Consider the following 27,996-nt stretch of genomic DNA (forward strand, 5'->3'; position numbering starts at 1 on the left):
TCAGTTGCCAAACTGTTCACTTTATTTTGTCAAGATATTTATTTAACAATGTAAAAAAGTTCATATTTCTTCATAGTCATATCTTTTTCCAGCTTTCAAGATTCAATAGTAGAAACAGCCAAATGCCGCTACAACACAGAATAAACTGTCCTAAAAAAAAGAAAGCAAACATGAATCCATTGTTAGTATTTCAGTTAGTACCAAAGGACAGCACAGATGTGAAATTAACATCATCTCAGATCTTTACCAGTTCTCAATCATGAAGACTTTCCTTTCTTTAAGAAACAGATTTTCCAGAGTATAGCTAGAGATTTTCTTGCCTCAGGATAGCTACAAAGTTGCTAACTAAAAGGGTAGGATGGTTAAATAATAGATTTTTTTTTTTAAATAATAGATTTTCTGAATGAAAAAAAAAATAATAGATTTTCTGAATGAAGAAACATAATGCAAGCTAATGTACTTTATGTAATGTTTATTATTAAAATAAGTATTCCCATTTTTCCTGATTTATCAAAGAAATAATATAATTAAAATGCTTTGAGTTTCTTTAAGTATATGCATTACCAAATCCAAGCATGTTACAGTATCACACATAATGAAAATACAGCACCTTGTCATAAATTCTGGATAAGGACAAATGATGTCTGGTTGTTTGTTCTTAACTGATAAAATATAACTGTCCACCTTTTAACTCAGAATCTGAAAATGTGCTCCATATCCTATAAATTTGTTAAAACATGTTTTAGGTAATTAGAGGTGTTCAACATGCCTTAGGGAGAAGGCAATGGCACCCCACTCCAGTACTGTTGCCTGGAAAATCTCATGGATGGAGGAGCCTGGTAGGCTGCAGTCCACGGGGTTGCTAAGAGTCAGACACGACTGAGCAACTTCACTTTCACTTTCTACTTTAATGCATTGGAGAAGGAAATGGCAACCCACTCCAGTGTTCTTGCCTGGAGAATCCCATGGACGGAGAAGCCTGGTAGGCTGCAGTCCATGGGGTCGCACAGAGTCGGACACGACTGAAGTGACTTAGCAGCAGCAGCAGCAGCAGCAACATGCCTCAATTCAGTTCAGTTGCTCAGTCGTGTCCGACTCTTTGCTACCCCATGAATCGCAGCACGCCAGGCCTTCCTGTCCATCACCAACTCCCGGAGTCTACTCAAACTCACGTCCATCGAGTCGGTGATGCCATCCAGACATCTCATCCTCTGTCGTCCCCTTCTCCTCCTGCCCCCAATCCCTCTCAGCTTCAGGGTCTTTTCCAATGAGTCAACTCTTCACATGAGGTGGCCAAATTATTGGAGTTTCAGCTTCAGCATCTGTCCTTCCAATGAACAGCCAGGACTGATCTGCTTTAAAATGGACTGGTTGGATCTCCTTGCAGTCCAAGGGACCCTCAAGAGTCTTCTCCAACTCCACAGTTCAAAAGCGTCAATTCTAAGGCACTCAGCTTTCTTCACAGTCCAACTCTCACATCCATACATGACCACAGGAAAAACCATAGCCTTGACTAGACGGACCTTTGTTGGCAAAGTAACGTCTCTGCTTTTGAATATGCTATCTAGGTTGGTCATAACTTTCCTTCCAAGGAGTAAGCATCTTTAATTTCATGGCTGCAATCACCATCTGCAGTGATTTTGGAGCCCAGAAAAATAAAGTCTGACACTGTTTCCCCATCTATTTGCCATGAAGTGATGGGACCAGATGCCATGATCTTAGTTTTCTGAATGCCTTAGTACCTCCTAACCCATCAACCTCACCTCCAGCCTGGCAATGATGCAAGAAAATATGACTTCAAGTACGTGATTATTAACCAAAAGCAAATTCTTCAGTTAACCCAGTTCCCTGGCTTCTTGGGTGGGATTATTGTGTTCTAAAATAATGCTATCTGGCACCTAACTGCTGAATAACCATAGACTGGAGGACACTGGAACCCACTGAAAAAAAGGTAACCCACATCAAAAACAAAGAAGAAGCTGTAGAGATGAAATGGGAATCCGAGTTCTTGTTTCTGGAGCCGAAGAATGAACTTCACGAACACGCAAACACTTAGGGTAGCAAGCAAACAGGATTTATTAAAGAGAAGGAAAGTACAAAGCTCTCAGCATAGACACTGAGAAGAGGGTAGAGAGTCACCCAAAGGTGGGACTAACAGCAGTATTTATATCCTTAATCTGTACATTTTTGGTTAGCTCCTGTCCTTAAAATACATCATTTTTAACTAACCAGTTTAAAGGTCAAGATGCTTAGCTTAACATCTTTATGGCTTCTCTTGATCCTTGAATTAATTTGCCACCCTTTTTCATGCCACCTGGCCATTTTACAATGGACCAGATGTATGGATTTAAGATTAATAATCATCAGTTGTGTTTCATAACAAAGCTAGTGGAAGTGATAGAATTCCAGTTGAGTTATTTCAAATCCTAAAACATGATGCTGTTAAAGTGCTGCAGTCAATATGCCAGCAATTTTGGAAAACTCAGCAGTGGCCACAGGACTGGAAAAGGTCAGTTTTCATTCCAATAGCAGAGAAAAGCAATGCCAAAGAATGTTCAAACTACCACACAATTGCACTCATCTCACACGTAGCAAAGTAATGCTCAAAATTCTCCAGGCCAGGCTTCAATAGTTTGTGAACTGTGAACTTCCAGATATTCAAGCTGGATTTAGAAAAGGCAGAGGAACCAGATATCAAATCGCCAATATCCACTGGATTATAGGAAAAGCAAGAGAATTCCAGAAAAACATCTATTTCTGCTTTATTGATTACACCAAAGCCTTTAACTGTATGGATCACAACAAACTGTGGAAAATTCTTAAAGAGATGGGAATACCAGACCACGTTACCTGCTTCCTGAGAATTCTGTATGCAGGTCAGGAAGCAACAGTTAGAACTGGACATAGAAAAACAGACTGGTTCCAAACTGGGAAAGGAGTACATCAAGGCTGTATATTATCACCCTGCTTATTTAACTTCTATGCAAGTTACATCATGGGAAATGCTGGATTGAATGAAGCACAAGCTGGGATCAAGACTGCTGGGAGAAATATCAATAACCTCAGATATGGAGATGAAACCACCCTTATGGCAGAAAGTGAAGAAAAACTAAAGAGCCTCTTGATGAAAGTGAAAGAGGAAAGTGAAAACGTTGGCTTAAAACTCAATATTCAGAAAACTAAGACCATGGCATCTGGTCCCATCACTTCACAGCAAATATATGGGGAAACAATGGAAACAGTGAGAGACTTTATTTTGACTGGCTCCAAAATCACTGCAGATGGTGACTGCAGCCATGAAATTAAAAGATGCTTGCTCCTTGGAAGAAAAGCTATGACCATCCTAGACAGCATATTAAAAAGCAGAGATATTACTTTGCCAACAAAGGTCCATCTAGTCAAAGCTATGGTTTTCCAGTAGTCATGTATGGATGTGAGAGTTGGGACTGTGAAGAAAGCTGAGTGCCTTAGAATTGATGCTTTTCAACTGTGGAGTTGGAGAAGACTCTTGAGAGTCCCTTGGCCTGCAAGGAGATCCAACCAGTCCATCCTAAAGGAAATCAGTCCTGAATATTCACTGGAAGGACTGATGCTGAAGCTGAAACTCCAATACTTTGGCCACCTAATGCGAAGAGCTAACTCATTTGAAAAGACCTTGATGTTGGGAAAGATTGAAGGCAGGAGGAGAAGGGGATGACAGAGGATGAGATGGCTGGATGGCATCACCAACTGGATGGACATGAATTTGAGTAAACTCTGGGAGTTGGTGATGGACAGGGGGGCCTGGCATGCTGCAGTCCATGGAGTTGCAAAGAGTCAGACTGAGCAACTGAGCAACTGAACTGACTTTGATGTACGGGCTTAAGATTAATGATCATCAGTTGTTTTTTCCTCAGGCATATGGAACAGAAGTTAGTTACTTCCCTTCCCTGGATCTGAGTGCTGATAATTTGTCACACCAAGCACACATTCCAGGAATGGGAGAAAGGATATAACTTTAGGCTAATGGAGCCAGATGTTTATGAAAACAAGATTGAGGTCTCAGAGTCCTACACTCACTGCCTAGCAATTTCTACCTCAGCTAGATGGTAGGAAGGGCACAATCATTAAAAAATCAAATACCATACTCACCAGGTAGGTGACTCACAAACTGGAGAACAATAATACCAAAAAAGTTCTCCCATTGTTGTCAAGGTTCTGAACCCCACGTCAGGCTTACCAGCTTTCAGATCAGACAAAGGAACTAGGAATCCCCAGGGAATTTGACCTCAAGGCCAGTGGCATCTTATTATAGGACTTCCACAGGACTGGGGGAAACAGAGACACCAGTCCTGGAAGGCACAAACAAGATCTTGTATGCACCAAGACCCAGAGGAAAGGAGCAGTGACCCCATAGGAGACTGCTAGTGTTGGAGGGTCTCCTGTGGAGGCATGGGTTGGAAGAAGCTCACCACAAGGATGGGGCACTGAAAGCAGCAGGCCAAGAAGGTCCCCCTTGGCATAAACCCGCTTGGAGTTCGCCATTAACCCTACCATAGAGCCCAGAGACCCCAGGGCTGGGTTGCCTCAGGCCAAACAACTACTAGGGTGGGAGGGCAATCTCACCCATCAGCAGATAATTGGATTAAAGCAAGGCTCTGTCTCACCAGAGCAAGACCCAGTTTTTCCCACTGCCAGCCCCTCCCATCAGGAAGCTTACACAAACCTCTTTGCGTCCTCCATCAGAGGGCAGACAGAAGAAGCAGGAAGAACCACAGACCCACAGCAGTTAAAACAAAACCACATTACATAAAGTTAATCAGGATGAAAAAGCAGAAAGTTTTGTCCCAGATGAAGGGACAAGATCAAAACCCAGAAAAACAACTAAATGAAGTGGACATAGGCAACATTCCAGAAAAAGAATTCAGAATAATGATAGTCAAGATGATTCAGAATCTCAGGAAAACAATGGAGAAAATGCAAGAAATGTTTACCAAAGACCTAGAAGAACTAAAGAACAAACAGAGATGAATAATATACTAGAAGGAACCAACAGCAGAATAACTGAAGCACAAGAATAAATAAATGACTGGGTAGAAATCACTGCCACAGAACAAAATATAGAGAAAAGAATGAAAAGAAATGAAGAGAGTCTAAGAGGCCTCTGGGACAACAGTAAAGTCACCAACATTCACGTTATAGGGGATCCCAGAAGGAGACGAGAGAGAGAAAAAGGCCCTGAGAAAACATTCAAAGAGATAATAGCTGGAAACTTCCATAACATGGGAAAGGAAATAGTCAACCAGATCCAGAAAGCACAGAGTCCCAGGCGGGATAAACCCAAGGAGGAACACACCAAGACACATAGTAATCAAACTGACAAAAATTAAAGATGAAATAAAAACAGCAACAAAGGAAAAAGGACAAATAACATACAAGGGAACTCCCATTAGGCTATCAGCTGATTTCTCAGCAAAAACTCTACAAGCCAGAAGGGAATGGCATGATATATTTAAAGTGATGAAAGGGAAGAACCTACAACCAAGAAGACTCTACCCAGCAAGCCTCTCATCCAGATTTGATGGAGAAACCAAAAGCTTTCCAGCAAAAGTTAAGAGAATTCAGCACCACCAAACTGGCTTTACAACAAACGCTAAAGGAACTTCTCTAAGCAGGAAACACAGAGAAGGCAAAGACCTACAGAAAATAAACCTATACATCTGTGTCTCTTTTGCTGTCTCACATACAGGGTTATCATTACCATCTTTCTAAATTCCATATATATGTGTTAGTATACTGTATTGGTGTTTTTCTTTCTGGCTTACTTCACTCTGTATAATAGGCTCCAGTCTATTGGACTCTGTGCGAGAGGGAGAGGGTGGGATGATTTGGGAGAATGGCATTGAAACATGTATGATATTATACATGAAACGAATTGCCAGTCCAGGTTCGATGCAGGACACAGGATGCTTGGGGCTGGTGCACTGGGATGACCCAGAGGGATGGTATGGGGAGGGAGGTGGAGGGGGGTTCAGGATGGGGAACACGTGTACACCCGTGGCAGATTCATGTTGATGTATGGCAAAACCAATACAATATTGTAATTAGCCTCCAATTAAAATAAATAAATTTATATTAAAAAAATAAAAATAAATAAATTTCTAAAAAAAAAAAAAGAAAAGAAACCTAAAACAATTAAGAAAATGGTAATAGGATTAAATGCACTAACCAAAAGACACAGACCTGCTTGGCAGATGAAAACATGTGCATGGATGATGTACTTCTACTTACCACATCACTTTGCTTGACCCCCCCAAATTGTATGTAATTATTTTATATTATTAGGTTAATCATGTTGCCATTATGGTTGGCTTTTATTTTTTGTCTGGCTACTGACTGAAAAAACTGATAAACATCTTTTATTATTGTGTTTATGTAACTATTATTCACTTAATACCACTGTATCATGATTGGTCAACAGGAAAATAATAGCACTCTATATCCTGTAATCACTTTTTAAAATCCAGATGCATATCAGAAATATCTTGGAAATTTTTAAAAAATACAAATGCCCGGGTATTGCTTTTTCTTTCTCCAGAGCTCCAAATATGTTTCTAATGAGCATTCATGTTTAAAAACAATTGGACTATATGATTATCTTTATTTCTTTCTAGTTTGTTTCACTTTTTCTATTTCATATTCAGCGCTCCCGTTTCATTTAGTTTATGTTTACCAATTATTCCATTTCCTTTTTTCTTTTGATGTTCTTTCTCAAGCATAGTAGAAAAGCTTTTGTACACTTATATACAAATAATATGTATAATATACGTATTTTAGAAAACTTATGAATTTTTGCCTAACTAAAAAATTTATGACATTTTGATTCCACTTGTTTGACTTAGTATGAATAGAATGCCAGATTCCTAATTTAAATAAGTAGATATGCAACAAGCAACAGAGGTTTACTGTATAGCACAGGGAACTATAGTCAATATCTTGTAATAACCTATAATGTCAAATAATTTAAAAAATATTATATGTGTATATGTATAACTGAATCACCTTGCTGTGCATCTGAAACATTGTAAGTCAACCATACTTCAGTAAAATATGTATCGCTAAAATAAAATAAAATAGTACTGTCTGTGGTGAGGAGCACCTATTTTTTGTTTGTTTTAATTTCTAATCCCTTATGAATGATACTTTCATAAAATAAAATAAAAATTATTAACTAAGAAAATGAAAAAAGAAACATACAAATACAACCTAAACTTCTTATTAATTAGACTCAATAAACATAAAATTACTCTGTCAAATTCCATGAGAGTTTCTAAACCCTTACACATAATTTATGTACTTATCTTTTTGAAGACATGTACCAAACAATTTGTAGACTGGCATTGGTCTTATAGACCCCACCTTTGATTGGCACTGTTCTTCCAGTGCCACCCAGAGTTCTTCACAGGAATTGAGCCCTGGCTATCCACAGTAATCAGTTCAATAATATGCTTTTCTCTCCCCTCTCTCATTTCCTCAACTCCTACTGGCCCTTCCTGGGATTTTCTCCCAAATAAACAAAATACTTTAAGCACTGAAAAATGAAGCCTAAATAAACACTCAATAAACTGAACTAAAGATATAGTAGACTAAGTTAGCAACCTAGACCAGGCTCTCAAAAATGACTTTTAGACACTTACCCCATTAATCCTATATTCTAAATCCAGATCCTGATCATCTTTACTAAGTAATAATTAATAAGTAAAATTTTAAATTGCATATTGGTTAATATGAGTATTGTCTAGTCTCCATGGGTTTCTAAGCTCTTGACCAGCTGAAATCATGACTGTCTTTTTGTGTGTGTGTGTGTGTGTTTATTTTTTAACTTTACAATATTCTATTGGTTTTGCCATATATCAACATGATCCGCCACAGATACACACGTGTTTCCCATCCTGAACCCTCCTCCCTCCTCCCTCCCCGTATCATGCCTCTGGGTCGTCCCAGTGCACCATTTTATTCCTAGCAATAAAGGAATTGAGTTATGGGTTATCCCCTACTTTCTTCTCTACTTTCTAAATGTAATAACAGATTATAACAAAATCAAAACATTAAAATATAAGGCACATAATAGGAGCTCAGGATTATTTGTTGAATGAATGAATTGTATCATATAAGGACTCAGGGAAATATGCAGTTTTCAAAGAGCAGGGAAAACCACCACCTGAGTTTGACCCTTCTCCCAAAGAGCTGATATTTGAAGATTTGCATAGTACTTCCCACTGCCCTGGTGGCTCAGACGGTAAAGAATCTACCTGCAATGCGGGAGACCTGGGTTCCAGGGTTCAATCCCTGGGTCAGGAAGAGCCCCTGTAGAAGGGAATGGATACCCACTCCAGTATTCTTGCCTGGGGAATTCCATGGACGAGAAGCCTGGAGGGCTACAGTCGATATGAGTCGGACACAACTGAGTGACTAACCCTTTCCCACTGTCCATCCTGTGATCTTCAGGTTAGTTGAGCATAAAATAAAACTTTGGTAGGACCATAGAATTTTAGAGCTAAAAGGTACCTTAGGATCATCTGCACCAGCAGCTTCTATACCTGGCAGTAAGATAATCATGTGGAGAACTTTTTTAAAGAATCAGATTCCCTGATTCAACCCCTGGCTTATTTGATCAGAATTTATTGAGCAGAGCCCTGGCACCTATATTTTAAACAAGTTCCTCAAATTATTCTTAGTCACCCACAGCCAGTCTTTAGGAATATCTAATACAGCTTTCTCATATTACTGATACAATCAGAGAAAAGCTCAATGACTTACCTAAAGTCATTCAATTAGAAAGTTACAGCACTAGAAATGGGACCTCTCCCAATTCACTCAATCTAGTTCTTCTCTTCTACTCTACTATACTTTAAGTCTGACTCTACTAACTCACAACCTGAGAGCATTTGGATAGAAGACAGGATCCTTTCTGGAAATAAGCATAAAATAACAACATATGTTTAAAATATATGAAATGTTCATGTCAATAATGTCCCAATGTTTAAATGAAACTTCTTTATAAAAATTCCTCTGTACTTTTGCTTAGTTTTACTAAATAGCTTTAAGATAAAGTAATTAATTTTATTACTGAAAGAAAAATCACCTTTGCTCATGGAATCCCTGCCACCCAAATTTCTTTGCAGCTTAACAAACTGCTGTCTGTTAGCACCAAATAAGTAGTATGCTATTTCTACATTCAAATTTGTGAAGAGTTACATCATCAGTAGATATAAAAGTGTCCTTATCTATAAGCAGCACACTAGGCTTCTGATTTAGTAACACAAATGGACAGTAAAATCATCTTATCTAGAAGTAGTGTCAGACAAATGTCTAAAACTAAAGTGGCCTCAGGAACTTCTCTGGCAGTTTGGTTATTAAGACTCCACACTGCCAATGCAGGAGGCATGGGTTTAATCCCTGGTTGGGGAACTAAAATCCCACATGCTGTGATGCCAAAATAAATAAAGTGTCACCATATCTTAACAAATATTAAGGGATTTGATCTGGAATGCCCACGTGTCCTTAAGATAGGCAAAAAAGGTTTCCAGTAGACTTACATTCATGAAAACATCATGAGTACAGTTGTCAGTGTCAGCATCCCAGAAACAGCGAGCAGCCATGCTAAAAAGTCAAAGAGTAGAGAATTATCAACAATATAACAAGGACCTGAACCACATATATCTGCCATAAACAAAAGTTTCCCATGATGCATTCTTACATACCAGTGCTTCCAAATCTTTTCACAGAATGAGATGACATATAGAAAATCATATTTGTATAGCAAAAGATCCTGGGTACACTAGAAGGGACTGGAGTCAGATGAGGCTGCTTGCAGCTGGAGGTAACAGGCCCAGGGGTCTAGCAGCCTCAGACTCTGACTGGCTGCTCAATGGCTGAAGAGGTGGATACCTTGAAGTCTAAGGCAGTCAAGGTGGAAAGCTCTGTTAAAGATTATTTCAGGTCAGACTTTTAGAGGAAATAATACCTAGACTTATGGCTAATAAAATGGGCTCAATTCCTGCACAATAATATGAGAAGGAAGGTCTGGAAAGGACCAACAAATTATTTAGTCCAATCTGTTCTAGGAACCAGAGATCAAATTGCCAACATCCACTGGATCACTGAAAAAGCAAGAGAGTTCCAGAACAACATCTATTTCTGCTTTATTGACTATGCCAAAGCCTTTCACTGTGTGGATCACAATAAACTGTGGAAAATTCTGAAAGAGATGGGAATACCAGACCACCTGACCTGCCTCTTGAGAAATCTGTATGCAGGTCAGGAAGCAACAGTTAGAACTGGACATGGAACAACAGACTGGTTCACAAATAGGAAAAGGAGTACGTCAAGGCTGTATATCGTCACCCCGTTTATTTAACTTATATGCAGAGTACATCATGAGAAATGCTGGGCTGGATGAAGCACAAGCTGGAATCAAGATTTCTGGGAGAAATATCAATAACCTCAGATATGCAGATGACACCACCCTTATGGCAGAAAGTGAAGAAGAACTAAAGAGTCTCTTGATGAAAGTGAAAGAGGAGAGTGAAAAGTTGGCTTAAAGCTCAACATTCAGAAAACTAAGATCATGGCATCAGGTCCCATCACTTCCTGGCAAGTGGATGGGGAAACAGTGGAAACAGTGTCAGACTTTATTTTGAGGGGCTCCAAAATCACTGCAGATGGTGACTGCAGCCATGAAATTAAAAGACGCTTGCTCCCTGGAAGAAAAGCTATGACCATCTAGATAGCATATTAAAAAGCAGAGACATTACTTTGCCAACAAACGTCCATCTAGTCAAGGCTATGGTTTTTCCAGTGGTCATGTATGGATGTGAGAGTTGGACTATAAAGAAAGCTGAGTGCCGAAGAAGTGATGCTTTTGAACTGTGGTGTTGGAGAAGACTCTTGAGAGTCCCTTGGACTGCAAGGAGATCCAACCAGTCCACCCTAAAGGAAATCAGTCCTGAATATTCATTGGAAAGATTGATGCTGAAGCTGAAACTCCAATACTTTGGTCCCCTGATGGAAGAACTGACTCATTTGAAAAGACCTTGATGCTGGCAAAGACTGAAGACGGGAGGAGAAGGGGATGACAGAGGATGAGATGGTTGGATGGCATTACCGACTCAATGGGCATGAGTTTGAGTAAACTCCGGGAGTTGGTGATGGACGGGGGGCCTAGCGTGCTGCAGTCCATGGGGTTGCAAAGAGTTGTGACTGAACTGATCAGTGCATAGGATCCTAGAGAAGAAAGGGACAATTCTAAACTAGAATTCAATCTTCTAACTAATTCTATCCAGTATTATCTCTACAGGATGCTATGCTGCCTCTAAATTCTAAAATTAGCCATTCTCCTCTCCCCAGTTAATGGATAAGAACAAATGTCAGTCAAAATAAAAGTCTATTTGAAAATGGAAACAAATATGAAGAAGTTTTAGATTACTAAATGAAATTACGGTATTTCTTAGAATGAAATTCTGTGCAGCCATTAAAGATTTTTTACAAAAAAAAAACTTTTAAGAACATGAAAACATATTCACAATATAATAAGTTTTAAAAAGTAATTTTAAATGTTCTATTTTTTTTAATGTATGTATATGATTCATCATTAACATTTATTGAACACTACTTTGTGCCTCATTGGTCTAAGTGCTTTATATTAACTTACTTAATCCTATGAGATAGGTACTATTAATATACCCATTTAATAAATAGGGAAACTGAGAAATTAATAAATTTGTCTAAAGTCATTTATAGTATATAGTAAGTGACAAAGGTTGGCTTTGAACCTAGGCAGTACACGACTGAAGTGACTTAGCAGCAGCAGCAGTTCATCTTCAAGCCTGTAGAGAAAGATATACACATACCATACTATATTCGTTCAATTTTAAAAGCCTTTTTCCCCTGACTTTTACATAGAATAGCTCCCCCCAGCCTAATATTTCACACATTCTTAAATCCAAAAAGTTCCACCTATTTCCAAATGGTAACAGGATGAATCAAATTAATATACTTAACTGATCAATCAACAAGTATTTATTTAGCAAGTATCATATGTCCAGAATCAGTAAAACCTGGCTTTGTCCTCAAACAATTCTCAACTTAATTTGGTGAAAAAAAATAATACTCATTAAAAGAATAAGATAATGTATTGTTGGTGCTGTTATAGGTTATTTAGGATTAAAAGGGATTATATTGTCTATGCCAAGCCTCCAAGTCCAAGTTGCACAATAGTTGAATTAAATCTGTAGAAGTGCTGAAGAATTTTAGAGAATTTAGAGAGGACAAAAAGCCAAAGAAGATTTCATGAAGGAAGCAGTACTTAAGCTGAGTAGAACCAAGTGTAAGAATAAATATAAAAATGTATTTAACCAGTATTTGTTGAGTATTATATATAAGCAAAGTGCTAGGTGTAAATGATACACAGATGCACAAAACACAATTTTACTTTAGAATTGCAGTCTCTTTACACAATTTCCCAAAAAAAGGAACCAGAGCTCCTTGGAAAAATGGCCAGTTCTAAGACTGTGGCTGAAAATGTACAAGATAAACCTGGGATACTTAAATCATTTCAAAACCCTTGGCTATATAAAAAAGAATGTTATATTCATTTAAATATATATACATATGTACATTTTTATATATTTATGTATATATATATATTTATAAAATTATGTCAAAAGACTTAGAAGAAATATGATGGAACAGTTTGTAGGTGCCCAAATGCTCCCACCAAGTCAATTAGAAAAAATAAATAAAATGAATCAGAGAGCTGCTGAAGGAAATAAAGACTAGGAGAGCCAAAATTCCAGAGAAAGGTGAACCACATGAAGTAAGCTGAAACTCTGAAGCAAAGTTCTCCCTGAGGCACTTACCAACTCTAAGCACAGAGCTAGAGGCTGAGAGCCTGGGCTTTGTCCAGGAAAAGGACCAATTACTGAGGGAAAAAAAAAATCAGCAGGACTGCTGGCAGTCTTGCAGGGCTGGGGAGTTGGGGGTGGCATAAAACTGGAGACGTTGAAGGGGCCAAGATCCCTGTGAAAAAGGAGAGAGTAGAACTGAGCCTGTCACTTGGTAGGTTCCCCCTCAAGACATGTGTTAAATTCTGAAACTGTGCATGCAGGAACCTAAAAAGCTAAACATGGTAGGCAAAATAATGGCCAAATATGTCTATGTCCTAAGCCCCAGAACCTGTGAATGTGATATTACATGGCAAAAATGGCTTTACAGATGTATAATGAATGATATTAAGATGGGGAGATTATCCAGGTGGGTTCCATGTAATCACGAGTCCTTATAAAAGAAAGAGGGAGGCAGGAGGGTCAGGGTCAGAGAGACATTTGAAGACACAATGCTACTGGCATTGAAGATGGAGGAAGGGTTTGGAGCTGAGGAATGCAGGTGGCCTCTAGAAGATGGAATAGGCAAGGGAGTGAACCCTCCCCCAGAGCCTCCAAGAGGAATACAGCCCTGCCAACACCTTGATTTTAGCTCAACAAAACCCATTCTGAATGTAGGATTTCCAGAACCGTAAAAGAACATATTTTTGCTTTTCTAGGAAACTAATTCGTTACAGAAAAAGCCTTTGGAATGAAGCGGAGTTTAACACTCAGAAGAAAAGGACTAAAAGTCAGTAGATCAGGTTTCAATGAACACGCCAGGTTCTTGGTTGAAAGATTTGGAGGGCTACATTCAACAAAGAAGGGTGAGGTAAAGATGGAGAAAGCCTTATCAAAACAGCAACAACCCAACCTCAACTCAGCTCAGTATCTTATTGGATTCAGGTAAGTAGACCATATTCTACCTGAATAACAAAGGAATGGTAAACCTTTTCTGGAGGAAAATAATATTATCTGCAAGTTTTACAAGTTTTAACACAATATCCAGGACTCAAAGTAGGCATGCCAAGAGACAGAGCCATATGAAAGATTAATAAGACAAAAAAATAGTCAAAGAAAACAGGCTAACAAACAGTTCAGAGACAAGGGTAAGCACTGCTAAGACCAAAATGTAAAAAGAGAGGAGAGAGGGAGGATGGAGAACATAGATTAAAAAATAATTTCACTAGACAATTAGAATCTATGAAAAAAGATTTTAAATGGAAATCCTAGACTTGTAAAATATAATAACAAGTTAGGAATTCAGCTGGTGGGTTTATTAATATCAGATTAGACAGAATGGAAAAGAGGATTAGTGAACTGAGGGACAAGTCAATAGAAAAATACTCAAACTGAAGTACAGAGAACAAAAAATCAGACAATAGCATCATAAGAGATATGTCTGCTACTGCTAAGTCACTTCAGTTGTGTCCAACTCTGTGCGACCCCATAGACGGCAGCCCACCAGGCTACATCCCTGGGATTCTCCAGGCAAGAACACTGGAATGGGTTGCCATTTCCTTCTCCTATGCATGAAAGTGAAAAGTGAAAGTGAAGTCGCTCAGCCATGTCCGACTCTTAGAGACCCCATGAACTGCAGCCTACCAGGCTCCTCCATCCATGGGATTTTCCAGGCAAGAGTACTGGAGTGGGGAGCCATTGCCTTCTCCAAGAGATATGTGTATTACTGTAAAAAGATCTAAATATTTGTAACTGGAGTCCATAAAGGACAGCAGACAGCAAGGAAGCAGAGGCAATATTTTAAAGGATAATAGCCATATATAGCACCCAGATCTTAGTATCTAATGCCATTATCCAAGAAAATGAATCAAGGCTCCTTAGAGAAGTGGCTGATTCTAGGGCTGGGGCAGGGAATGGATAAGGTAAGACATCTTATAGTGCCAGTAAATAAGGATGTGCTCAAAAACCCCACAATGGCAGGGTATGTAAAAGGGACCCAGGAGTCAACCGAAAGAATTCCCAATGGCCAAAGCTGGAACAATCTGAGCCATGAAATAAATAAAGTAGAACTGGATTATAATCCAAATTATAAATTTTCATAGTCCAAACTGAAATAAATGAATGAATAAACAAATAAATGGGAAAGAAACAAATCTTCTATGCTGAAAAATTCCAAATCATTTGTATAGACACTCTGCTTTCAAGGAGGTGGAATATAACTGCTTGCTCCTAAAGTGTGGGTGGCACGTAGTGATTTCTTTGTAAACAGTACAGTATGGAAAAGAAAGAGTAACTTTACAGTGGACAATCTGACAAATACTACTCAGATAGGTATCAAAATTAACATCAATAGTAACATATAATGCTAACAACATGTACCCTGAAATAATACAATGAGAACAGCACTTCACCTCTGTGATCTTCCTCCCCCAAATTTATAAATCCAGGCTTATTATGAGCAAACAAATCCCATTTGAGGGACATTCTACAAAATACTTACCCATACCTCTCAAAACTGTCAAAGGTCATCAAAACCAAAGAATATCTGAGAAACTGTCATAGCCAAGAAAAGACTAAGAAGAGACATGTAATATGGTACCCTATATATGATCCTAGACTGGAAAAATGACATTAGGTAAAAACTAAAGAAACTGGAATAATATATGCACTTCAGTTAATAAAGCATAAATATTGGTTCATTGACTGTGGCAAATAAGAAACGCTGGACTGGAAGAAACACAAGCTAGAATCAAGATTGCCGGGAGAAATATCAATAACCTCAGATTTGCAGATGACACCACCCTTATGGTAGAAAGTGAAGAGGAACTAAAAAGCCTCTTGATGAAAATGAAAGGGGAGAGTGAAAAAGTTGGCTTAAAGCTCAACATTCAGAAAACAAAGATCATGGCATCCGGTCCCATCACTTCATGGCAAATAGATGGGGAAACAGTGGAAACAGTGGCTGACTTTATTTTTCTGGGCTCCAAAATCAGTGCAGATGGTGACTGCAGCCATGAAATTAAAAGACGCTTACTCCTTGGAAGGAAAGTTATGACCAGCCTAGATAGCATATTCAAAAGCAGAGACATTACTTTGCCAACAAAGATCTGTCTAGTCAAGGCTATGGTTTTTCCTGTGGTCATGTATGGATGTGAGAGTTGGACTGTGAAGAAGGCTGAGCGCCGAAGAATTGATGCTTTTGAACTGTGGTGTTGGAGAAGACTCTTGAGAGTCCCTTGGACTGCAAGGAGATCCAACCAGTCCATTCTGAAAGAGATCAGCCCTGGGATTTATTTGGAAGAAATGATGCTAAAGATGAAACTCCAGTACTTTGGCCACCTCATGTGAAGAGTTGACTCATTGGAAAAGACTCTGATGCTGGGAGGGATTGGGCGCAGGAGGAGAAGGGGATGACAGAGGATGAGATGGCAGGATGGCATCACTGACTGGATGGACGTGAGTCTGAGTGAACTCCGGGAGTTGGTGATGGACAGGGAGGCCTGGTGTGCTGCGATTCATGGGGTCGCAAAGAGTCGGACATGACTGAGCGACTGAACTGACTGAATAGAAGATGTTAATAACAGAAGAAACTGGATGTGAAATATTTAAGAACTCTCTGTACTATCTCTGAAACTTTTCTATAAATCTAAACTATTCTAAGATAAAAGACTTGTTTAAAAAAAAGAAAAAATGGTTAAGACTTTTCTCAAGCTGATACGACAAGATTCAAGAGCCCGCAAATTCAAGAAGTCCTAAGAACCTCAAATAGAATAAATACAAAGAAAACCATGTATATCATACTAAAAAGGCAACGAGAAAAACATTTTAAAGTGGCTAGGAAAAAAGACACATCACCTCCAAAGGAACAAAAATAAGACTCAGGGCTGATTTCTCAACAGAAACAACTGAAATCAGAAGAGAGTGTAATCATAAGTTTAAAGTGTTGAAAATGGAAAGGCATTTATGTTTTCCTTCTATCTCTTTCTCTTAAGGAATGTGGATAAATGTAGTATTGAGTCACCTTCAACGATACAGATGAGGACATATCAGGGCAAGACAGGAGAGCCCATATCCTTGACACCAGTGAGGCACCTCACCAGGCACGGACTCTTATCTGTTTTAAGAAGAGAAAAAAAGCCAACTGAATATCTTATAATATTAAAGACCTTCAATGTTTAAATGTGCTATTTTATTATGATAAAAAAGGCCCTGATATTTTAGACATAAATATTGTTGTATTTACAGATGAAATGATATGATGACTAGAATTTCCTTCAAAATAATCTGATGGAGGCAGGAAGAGTAGGTGGAGGTATAAATGAAACAACATGAGTGTGTGGTTGATAACCTTAAAGCTAGGTAACAGACACACACAAGTTCCTTGGTTCTGCAGTTTTGCATATGCCTGAAATTTTAGATGACGAAAGTTTTAACAGGAGGTAAGGGAGGCCTTATATGCCATGCTTTAGAGTTTGGCCTGATCACATTTAACAGTCAGTCAGGACAAGTTTGAGGCGTTTATGCTTTACAAGGTTTGAAATAAACTCTACAGAGTTTAAGAAAAGTAAGGGCATACTTCAGGGACACTAGTCTTGTGTGTGAATTGCAAAGGAGAGAGATCAGAGTCTGGAAGTGTTGATAAGGAGGAGCTAAGCAACCCTGACATCCAGGTTACAGTGTGTGCAGTGAGGTAGTCAGGGCTACATAAAAGAGGACTCCACACTTTAAGCAGGGGAACCTGGGTAATACTGCGGGAGACAGAGAAATGAAAATGTCTGACTGATTTTGGAAGAGGAAGGAAAGAGAAATATGGAACTCTATTTGAACACACTGAATCTGAGGTGCTGCTGCTGCTGCTAAGTCGCTTCAGTCGTGTCCGACTCTGTGCGACCCCATAGATGGCAACCCACCGGGCTCTGCCGTCCCTGGGATTCTCCAGGCAAGAACGCTGGATTGGGCTGCCATTTCCTTCTCCAATGCATGAAAGTGAAAAGTGAAAGTGAAGTCGCTCAGTTGTGTCCAACTCTTCACGACCTCATGGACTGAAGCCTACCAGGCTCCTCCATCCATGGGATTTTCCAGGCAAGAGTACTGGAGTAGAGTGCCATCGCAATCTGAGGTGACAGAATAATAAAGCATTTCCTAGTTTCTCTGTGGTGAAGAAATCTCCTGAAACCTTTTGACCAAATGGAAGAGGACACCATGGTAAAGAGTACAGTGACCCTGACACCAGCCAGATACATAATTTGGGGCAAATCATGCTGACCCTCGTAAGTGTCATCATAAAATAAGGGGAATGGACACTGGAAAAAATCTGTAGTCCTTTCCCAATCTAACAATCTACAGAGAAAATTCTCAGTGATAGTATCTACAGGGTTTTTTTTTTTAATTCATCCAGCAAATATTTTCATACTGTCTTACAAAATACTAGACTAGGCACTGTTTATAAAGGAAAATAAGAGATTAATACTTGGGCACAGGAAAAAACAAGAAGTACAGATTCTGAACTTGTCAGTATGGGAATGACAGTTTGATATCATGAAAATGAATGACCTCATTGAAAATGGACAGAGAAGAGCAGTGGAATAAAACCTGAGCCTTCAAGAAAGTTCACAGCTGGGGGTATAGCCAGGAAAGAGGAACCAGTGAAGGAGAAAATAATCAGAAAAACATAAGAGAAACAAGTTAGGTAACTGACATTGGGACTGGAAAAAAAAAAAACAAAACAGAGTGAATTTTAAGAAACAGAAGCCCAAGCCAATAGCAATAGCTATGAAAATTGTCCCTCAGACAATTTTAAAGAAATTAAGAGAATGGTAAGACCAAGGCAACATATATACATAATCCTACACTATCTTAGGAGCATATATGCATAAACTCTCAAAGGTTTATTAGCCTACAAATACTATGAAAAGTGAGTTACCCCATGGAACTTACCCAGACTATCAACCTCACTGCTCAGTACCAGGATCTCTTCAGTTCACACATGCATTTTATTACACTGTCCTTTCCTCGCATCCTTGCAAAGACAGGATCTTACTGAATTGTCAAGAAGATGAATACCCAATAAGAAATTTATAAAAATAAAAACAAAAGGAAAAACCAGCTACTCACAATACACCTTCTCCTCTTTGTTCTCCAATCACTACTTGTACCACCATTTTATATCGGTCAAATCCCATTTCTGGAAAGAAAAACAAAAAAGAAAGTTATATAGAAGCAAATACATGGGAAAATTACTTAATGAAGACAAATTTTCCTGATATTGAACACAAGCATTTGGTCTATACACTTAGTGAGTATGATTGTAAATCTGGGAGTCAGAGAGATTTGAGGACAAATTCTAACAGTAAGCTTAATAAGTGTGTAACTTTAGACAAGTTATTTAACTTTTCTGATTAAGTCTCCTCAACTGTTAAATGGGAGTATCACTACCTTCCTCCTGGAAGTGTTGTGAGGTTAGAAGAGATAAGTTTCCTCCTGTCTCTACCCATTTCTCTTCCACAGCGGTCTCTCAATAGGTCTTTGCTTCCTTCCTTTCTCTCTTGCTCTAAGTCGGGTATTGAGCTAGGCCCTGGAGACATAGAAGTAAATAAGACATCCTTCTTGCCTTAAAGAACTCATAGTAGTTGGGAAGGCAAACACAGAAAATAAAATGAAAATGCCACAGAGTAGTAATTCAAAGAGTGGCATGTACAAGGTACATTAGGAGCACAGGGCTGGGGGGGCTCCTCCCTTTGACTGGGCAATGGGGAAGGAATGACCAGAAAAGACTTCTTGGAGGATGCGATAAGTGAGCTGGGTCCTGAAAGACGAGTGAGATTTTATCAAACGAACAATGTCTCTCCATTCTATGGAGGGGCATAGCACATGCAAAGACATAGTGCGTGGGATCTTTAGAAAACTACAAGCTCTTCAGTAAGACAGAAAAGAAACCAAAAGATTCTGGATTACATGGAATGGCCAAGGACAACTCGGCTACCTCCCCCAAAACTATACTGCTAAAACAGCAAAATCCTGAAAATTCTCTCCAACAGCAAATTTTGGGGACAGAAAACTGAATGGGCATCTTTATCTTCCCTCTTTTCTGACCAAAGAAAAATGGAAACAGTAAAATTTTTTTAAAAAGGAAAAGTTAAATAGGCAAAATTGAGACAGAGCCAATTCTTTTTTTATGAAAGTAAAAGCTCCAGGATCATATGGTAAATTAAGCAAATAATCTGAACATCTACAGGTACCCTTCCATTGAGGGACATGAACTTGAATTCAGGATACTTAACAAAGTCTCAGAAGGAGAAAACAATGGCACCCCACTCCAGTACGCTTGCCTGGAAAATCCCATGGACGGAGGAGCCTGGTGGGCTGAAGTCTATGGTTCGATAAGAGTCGGGCACGACTGAGCGACTTTACTTTCCCTTTTCACTTTCATCGAAGGCAATGGCACCCCACTCCAGTACTCTTGCCTGGAAAATCCATGGACAGAGAAGCCTGGTAGGCGGCAGTCCATGGGGTCGCTAAGAGTCAGACAGGACTGAGCGACTTCACTTTCACTTTTCTCTTTCATGCATTGGAGAAGGAAATAGCAACCCACTCCAGTATTCTTGCCTGGAGAATCCCAGGGACGGCGGAGCGTGGTGGGCTACCGTCTATGGGGTCGCACAGAGTCGGACACGACTGAAGCGACTTAGCATTAGCATTAGCATTTCACTTTCATGCATTGGAGAAGGAAATGGCAACCCACTCCAGTGTTCTTGCCTGGAGGATCCCAGGGACAGAGGAGTGTGGTGGGCTACCGTCTATGGGGTCCCACAGAGTCGGACACAACTGAAGCGACTTAGTAGCAGTAGCAGCAGAAGGAGACAGAGTCCAAGTTATTTTTTAAAAACACTGCACACAGCTCAGCTGAGCTTCCTCCTTCTCTATCCATTCCTCTTCCTCCTTTTCTCATACCCATGCTTTAGAAATGTGGCTAGAATATTAAATGCCCAGAGCTTAAAACATAGTTCTGATGGAAAAATAATATAGTCTTAGATACAGTGGGAGGAGGGCAAAAAAAAAAAAAAAAGCTAAGAAGTAAAAAAAAAAAAATCATCAATACCACATCAGAGCAAAAATGAAAAGAAGCTGAATGGTAATAAGGAAAAGGAAAACAGCAGAAACAAGCCAAAGAACTAGCAAGAAAAGAAACTTACTGTTTAAAAGGCCAAAAAACTCAACCCAGGAGATAACATAAATCAAGGAACAAAGAAAAATTCCTCACAGCTGATTCATAATATAAGCTTACAAATTCTATAAAATAAGAACTCAATCAGATTACAAAACAAAAGAAACATGAAAAGGGAGACTATAGGCCTAGGAAATAAACTGAATACCCATATCTATCAGTGCAGAACTAATCACTTACAAATGGCAAGAGACAGGACAGACACAAATGAAAATTGAATTACTGACTTAATCAGAAGTATATGTCAAAAAAAAGGAAGAAATTACAGCAAAGATAATAAATATGGTAGACAGAGGTGATTCAACACATCGATATCTGGTGTCCTGAAGAAGAGAATCTAACAAATGGAGCTGGAAATGTACAAGAAAAAAAAAAAAAGATACAAGAAAATTTCTCCAATATGGAAAGAATAAAATCCACAGATTAACAGACATAAAATGCTCAATATCAAACTATACTCTAGAAAATCTATTGAGCATCAAGGTTAAGGACAGAAGTCTTTCTGCAGAGAACATCAGACTGGCCTCGGATTTCTCCATGATAACATTTAATTCAAGAAGACAGTGAAGCGATTATATATAAGATTCTCAAAAAAATTAACTCAAAATATTCAGTTCAGTTCAGTTCAGTTCAGTCGCTCAGTCGTGTCCGACTCATTGCGACCCCATGAATTGCAGCACGCCAGGCCTCCCTGTCCATCACCAACTCCCGGAGTTCACGGAGACTCACGTCCATCAAGTCAGTGATGCCATCCAGCCATCTCATCCTCTGTTGTCCCCTTCTCCTCTTGCCCCCAATCCCTCCTAGCATCAGAGTCTTTTCCAATGAGTCAACTCTTCACATGAGGTGGCCAAAGTACTGGAGTTTCAGCTTTAGCATCATTCCTTCCAAAGAGCACCAGGACTGATCTCTAGAATGGACTGGTTGGATCTCCTTGCAGTCCAAGGGACTGTCAAGAGTCTTCTCCAACACCACAGTTCAAAAGCATCAATTCTTTGGTGCTCAGCCTTCTTCACAGTCCAACTCTCACATCCATACATGACCACAGGAAAAACCATAGCCTTGACTAGACAGACCTTTGTTGGCAAAGTAATGTCTCTGCTTTGGAATATGCTATCTAGGTTGGACATAACTTTCCTTCCAAGGAGTAAGCGTCTTTTAATTTCATGGCTGCAGTCACCATCTGCAGTGATTTTGGAGCCCAAAAAAATAAAGTCTGACACTGTTTCCACTTTCTCCATCTATTTCCTATGAAGTGATGGGACCAGATGCCATGATCTTTGTTTTCTGAATGCTGAGCTTTAAGCCAACTTTTTCACTCTCCACTTTCACTTTCATCAAGGGGCTTTTGAGTTCCTCTTCACTTTCTGCCATAAGGGTGGTGTCATCTGCATATCTGAGGTTACTGATATTTCTCCCGACAATCTTGATTCCAGCTTGTGCTTCTTCCACCCCAGCGTTTCTCATGATGTACTCTGCATATAAGTTAAATAAGCAGTGTGACAATATACAGCCTTGACGCACTCCTTTTCCTATTTGGAACCAGTCTATTGTTCCATGTCCAGTTTGAACTGTTGCTTCCTGACCTGCATACAGGTTTCTCAAGAGGCAGGTCAGGTGGTCTGGTATTCCCATCTCTTTCAGAATTTTCCAGTTTATTATGATCCACACACTCAAAATATTATATTCATCCAAAATATATTTTGGTTTAAAGACATTCTCAAACATGAAAGAATCTAGGGAATAAAGCATTTCTGAGCCTTTCCTGAAAAACCTTACAACAAAATCTTATTAGGTAAGAAATGAACTAGAAAAAAGAAATCAGAAATGGAAATAGCACGGTGAAGGGATTATTTAAATATAGAATAAATGCTACAATGCTATGGGAAATAGTCTATACTATATCATTGTTTTTAAAGTATTTATCCATACATATACATAGAAAAGGGGCTTCCGAGGTGGCTCAGTGGGTAAAGAATATGCCTGCAATGCAGGAGATCAGCTGGGTCAGGAAGGTATCCTGGAGGAGGAAATGGCAACCTACTCCAGTATTCCTGCCTGGGGAATCTCATGGACAGAGATGCCTGGCAGGCTACAGTTCATGGGGTTGCAAAGAGTCAGACACAACTGAAGCAACTAAGCACGCATGCGTGCATACACAGAAAAGAGCTCTGGTATGATATTTATGAAATACTAATCATTCTTCATGGGTGTAAGCATTTGAAGTGATTATTCTAATTTTAATTATCTTTTTACACTTTAACTTTTTAATAGCAAGCAAGTATTTTTTACAACAATTTTAACAGAATTTCACTAAAAATCTAAAAACAATGTTAATATACTAACAGTTAGAATAGAACAGAATTGCAGTAGAATAGAATTGCAATTTTCTTCTTTGTATTTTTTTATATTTCTAAAAATTAAGATACGTTATTAAAAATAAGAAAATATATCAAAGTATTAAATGGAAACTCTCATGGTTAACAGGCTTTTATATAACTTTAAAAAATGCATTAGGTATATTTTCCAGGTTTATTACAATGAAAATGTATTACGATTACATTCTTCCCTCCAAAAGAATTTTTTAAAAAGGGTAGGTAGGGAGTTTCCTGGTGGCCTGTTATGATTCCAGGCTTTCACTGACATGGCCTGCGTTCAGTCCCCAGCTGGGGAACTAAGATTCCACAAGCCATGAGGTGCAGCCAAAATAAATAGTTTTTAAAGGGTAGACAGAAAGGACTTTTTAGATGGCATGACATTATTAACAAAAGAGAGTAAGAGAGATAGAAAGACAAAGAACAAGGAGGAAAAGCATGAGATCAGCCCTGCAGGTGTACAGTGAGGCAGGAGTGGGGAGGTGAGTAGGGCAAATGGCTAAGCATTTGGCCAGACAGGTGGACTAAGGTCCATCTGGGAGGATATGATCAGAAGCTGAGGACTTGATATCTCAGCAGATCAGAAGTTATGGAGGAAAGGAGCCCCTGTACTTTCTGATCTTTCTGCATACTGGGATATCCTGGATAGTCGTTCAGTACAACTAGGTATTTCACACCTTTGCTCTTTCCCACCATATGCAAAAACCTGCATGAGTGAAAGTTACCAAATAACTGAGAAGACCAACACCGAAGAAACATGTGTGTTTAACAGAATCCACAGCTAAGGTATGTCCCTTGTTTAAACATAAAGGAGATAAATTGGTAAAACTGTATTTTGAAGGGAACAGGTCATTTCCAATTACCATCACTATTACCTTTTAATTTATCTTTAATATTTTCTGATAAATGTTTTGTGAGCTGAGGTATTTCTTCTGGAGAGTATTCAGCATTGGCCAATTCCTCCTTGAGTACAGCATGGATACAGTCTTTAACCACAGAGGGTCTGAACCTAAATGAATCAGTTCAAAACATCTAATTGGTAACTCCAAAATCCTAAACTTAAAGTTGAACTTCAGAGCTCAACTTCCTGCAGTTTTTGTCATTACAATCATTTGATCCTTCTTTTTCATATTTTTATTATAAAAGTAATAAAAACAAGTTAAGAAAACAAGTCATATCACAAACATATCTCCAGCCTGGACCATTCCCCTAAACTTCAGATCACATATTCCCACCAGTACTCCATCCAGATGACTAGGAGGCAACTCAGATTTAGTACACCCGATACTGAGCTTCTGATCATTTCTCACCAAAACTAGGTTATTTCAGTCAATGGTAACTCCATTCTTCCAGTTGCTCAAGCCAAACACCCTGGAGTCAGTGTGGCTGCCTTTCTCAGAGCCCTCATCCCATTCATGAGCAAATCTTACCAATTCTACCTTCAAAATAACCTAAAATTCAATCACTCACCAGTCAACTACCACTACCCTGCTCCAAGCTACCACTGCTTCTTTCCTGATTATCATGACCTCCTCACAAGTCTCTGTGCCTGCCTTTTCCCCCAAAACCTGTTCCCAACATAGTAACTAGACTGGTGCTATTAAAATATGTGCCAGATCATGACACTCCTCTGTTTAAAATACCCAAATATTTTTCCCCTCACTCAGAGTAAAAGCAACATTCTGTGACTTGCAAGGTCTCATTTGATCCACCCTAGTAAACTCTCTGACCTTGTTTTCTACTACTTTGCTGCTAATTCTCTCCACTCAGGCCACACCAGCCTTCCGTATGTTCTCGGACCACACCAGACATACAAACTTCAGTGCTTCTGCACTTGATGTTAACCTCTGTAAGAGGTTCAGTTCCTCTCTTCATATGCATATCTAGCTCCTTCACTTCTTTCAAGTCTTTATTCAAAAGTCTCTTTCCCTAGCCACCCTTTATAAAACTTCAAACCACCTTCCTACTACATCACTTTATCTATCTCCCTTCCAAGTACTTATTATTATCTGATACACTATATGGTTCACTTATGTAATTATCTTGTTTGTGGTCTGACCTAACTACAACACAAGCTCCATAGGGCAGAATTTTTTATCTGTTTTGTTCATTGTTATATCCCATTTCTAGAACAGCATCCAGCAGACAAATATTTTTTGAAGAAATGAATTACTGAATAAATGAAGACAGAGAAAAAAGTCTCCCCTAATTTAGCCACCCTAACAATACTATTAGCATTTTAGTTGCATTTATTACATATTACAACACTAAGTTCCTTTTCTGGGCTATATAGTATCTCAGTTGATTTGTTTATCATGTGCCAAGTTACCAGAATGTTTTAAGTTTTGAGCTTATAATGCAGCTTAATATTTGGTAGTACTAGTAGCCCCTTACTACTTTTTAATATTATTTTCTTTGGTCTCTTGGCTGCTTATTCTCACAGGCAAATTTTAAATAATGGATAAACTTACAGGATTTGATCTGTTCAAAATGTGGTTTTCCTATAAACAAGCATACTATATCTGGCTTTTCCTTTAAGTCCTTTCCACTCTCAGGAAATGTCAAAGGCATTCTGCAAGTCACAAATAATCTCATAGTGTTATTTCTACATAATATATACTTGCTGTTAATCTTGCTCTGCATTACAACAGAAACACAGGTGAAGGGCATTCTATGTATTTAGAATGTTTAACCAAGACAACAGCATATTTTTTTAATGTCCCTTCTAAGCCACCAGGGACTTGCCAGGTGCCCTTGTGGTGAAGAATCCACCTGCCAGCGCAGGATACATAAAAGACTTGTGTTGATCCCTGGGTTGGAAGATCCCCTGGGGGAGGGCATGGCAACCCACTCAAATATTCTTGCCTGGAGAATCCCATGGACAGAGGAGCCTGGCACACTACAGTTGCCATAGGGTTGCATAGACTCGGACACGACTGAGGTGACTACACACACGCGCTACCCACCAGAAAATTGCTACATGAAATCTTTTTATCACATTATAACTAACGTTCCTGGCTTCTAGTATTCACCAAGCACTTGATTTGGGAATGTAATTTCAAGTAACAGAGGAGGGGCTTGGGAAAGTCTTAATTTTTTTTTTTTATCTTGGGAAAATGAAGTTATTGATGGATCCTACAACCCTGACCCTCCTCTACACAAGACTTAGTGCCTTAATTCTGGGAAGGTATCAGGGTGGCAGGCCAAAAGCCTCTGGATACTACTTGGGTAAGACTATAATATGAACACATACAGGTCCCGTGCAGAGGAGTAAGCGCATTCTGGGCACACTTAGGCACACATGAACCCTCAAAACTGAATGGCATTCAAAGCAAGCCGTTTGTTTTCTGCCATCTAACCATCTCAATTCCTCTGTGTCCACTTTCTGAAACTCCGAGAGTCAACTACCCCTACTGCGCTACTCTAAGGGACTACCTCCGAGCACTCTAACCCTGCAATCGCTGGTCCGGTCCTCTGCTGTTTTCTGCAGCTGGAAGGCCAAGCGGAACAGCACCGCATCCTCTCCCGCCCAGTCCTTCCTTCCCCGGTCACGCCCCTTCCTCCCTCTCAAGTTCCTCCGCCAACACCCGGGCTCCTCCCCTGCCCGCCCCTCCGCCTCTAGCCCCGCCCCATCCTCCATAGCCCGCTACGCACCGCCCCCCCTTCCCCGGCGCCGCGCTCCTTCCAGACACCCTAGCTATTAGGCGAGCTCTGCCTGGGGCCGGAAGGAGTCTCGAGGGTCGCCTCCGCCACAACCCGTCTTCTACCCGCCTTTGCTGGAAAACAGGCCGCAGAATATAGGTATTCTCCGGCTCCCCAGCGTTGTTCTCAGTCTCAGGCAAGCCGTCAGCTGCAGCAAAGGACGCGCGCATAGTGAAGGACGTGTGCTTAGGGAAGGAGGCGGCAACCGACATAGCCTCAACTTCTTGGCCCCGCGTTTTCCGCAAAGAAAGCTGAGCCGGTGGCCGCGGCAGCTGCTGAGCCGTCTCCAGGGCGACAGCGCCGCCTTTGACCCTGCGTGCAGCGGACCCGCGCTCTGCACCGTGGGACCCGCCCTTCTTAGCGTGCTCTCGCCGCCCTCCTCCTTGCGCCTGCGCATCGGATGCTGGACCAGAAGTGTGTCGGGGTACAGTGAGCGTAACTTCGGCGAAGACTGGGCTCTTTTTGTCAGATTTACAAAACACTTCCAGAGGCGTCGCAATCTTAGGAAGTGACACAGAGTCTGAGGCCCGTAGAGGCCCAGGGATACACAGGTAGTTTGCGGCAAGGGAAACCGAGCTGAAGCAGGGCAAGGTTAGCGGTTTCAGTGACAGATCTAAAGCATTCCTGACTTTTTGCATGTGAAAAAATCTTTCGCCTCCTAGGCCTTTCCGAGTTAGAAAGTAAAAATAAATAACAGGTCAGCTATAAAAAGTTACAGGGATTTTTTTTTTTTTCTTGAGGAATATAGGTAACCATCTGATGCACGTTCTTAAATTGTTTTTACAAAAATCAGGATCTTACTAGATGGAAGCCGCTGACCACAAACACTAGA

At 39.8% G+C, this 27,996-nt stretch overlaps 1 protein-coding gene across 2 annotated transcripts; it reads right to left on the reverse strand.

Annotated features, from left to right (window-relative positions):
- DYNLT2B (dynein light chain Tctex-type 2B) lies at positions 1-27,817 on the reverse strand. Of its 2 annotated transcripts, none has more exons than XM_070789173.1 (5): positions 27,234-27,817; positions 24,338-24,471; positions 18,978-19,047; positions 9,579-9,642; positions 1-145 (listed from the first exon to the last, which is right to left on the reverse strand). In XM_070789173.1, the coding sequence occupies exons 1-5, from the start codon at positions 27,800-27,802 to the stop codon at positions 77-79; spliced, it is 906 nt and encodes a 301-aa protein (XP_070645274.1). In that variant the 5' UTR covers positions 27,803-27,817; the 3' UTR covers positions 1-76. The 2 variants fall into 2 exon arrangements, with proteins under 2 accessions (XP_070645274.1, XP_019812884.2); XM_019957325.2 differs by having other exon boundaries at positions 1-150.
- Positions 27,818-27,996: the final 179 nt, after the last annotated feature.

The sequence above is a fragment of the Bos indicus genome, chromosome 1 (assembly GCF_029378745.1).
Source record: "Bos indicus isolate NIAB-ARS_2022 breed Sahiwal x Tharparkar chromosome 1, NIAB-ARS_B.indTharparkar_mat_pri_1.0, whole genome shotgun sequence".
NCBI classification, from domain to species: Eukaryota; Metazoa; Chordata; class Mammalia; order Artiodactyla; family Bovidae; genus Bos; species Bos indicus.

Bases quoted from the DNA above. Each gene is read 5' to 3' on its own strand.
- DYNLT2B (XM_070789173.1), bottom strand. From the start codon at position 27,802: ATGCAAAAAGTCAGGAATGCTTTAGATCTGTCACTGAAACCGCTAACC. The intron at 24,472-27,233 runs GCGGGTAGAAGA...TGATTCATTTAG, and splicing joins CGGCCTGTTTTCCAGCAAAG to GTTCAGACCCTCTGTGGTTA. The intron at 19,048-24,337 runs GTAATAGTGATG...TTTTCTTTCCAG, and splicing joins TATTAAAGATAAATTAAAAG to AAATGGGATTTGACCGATAT.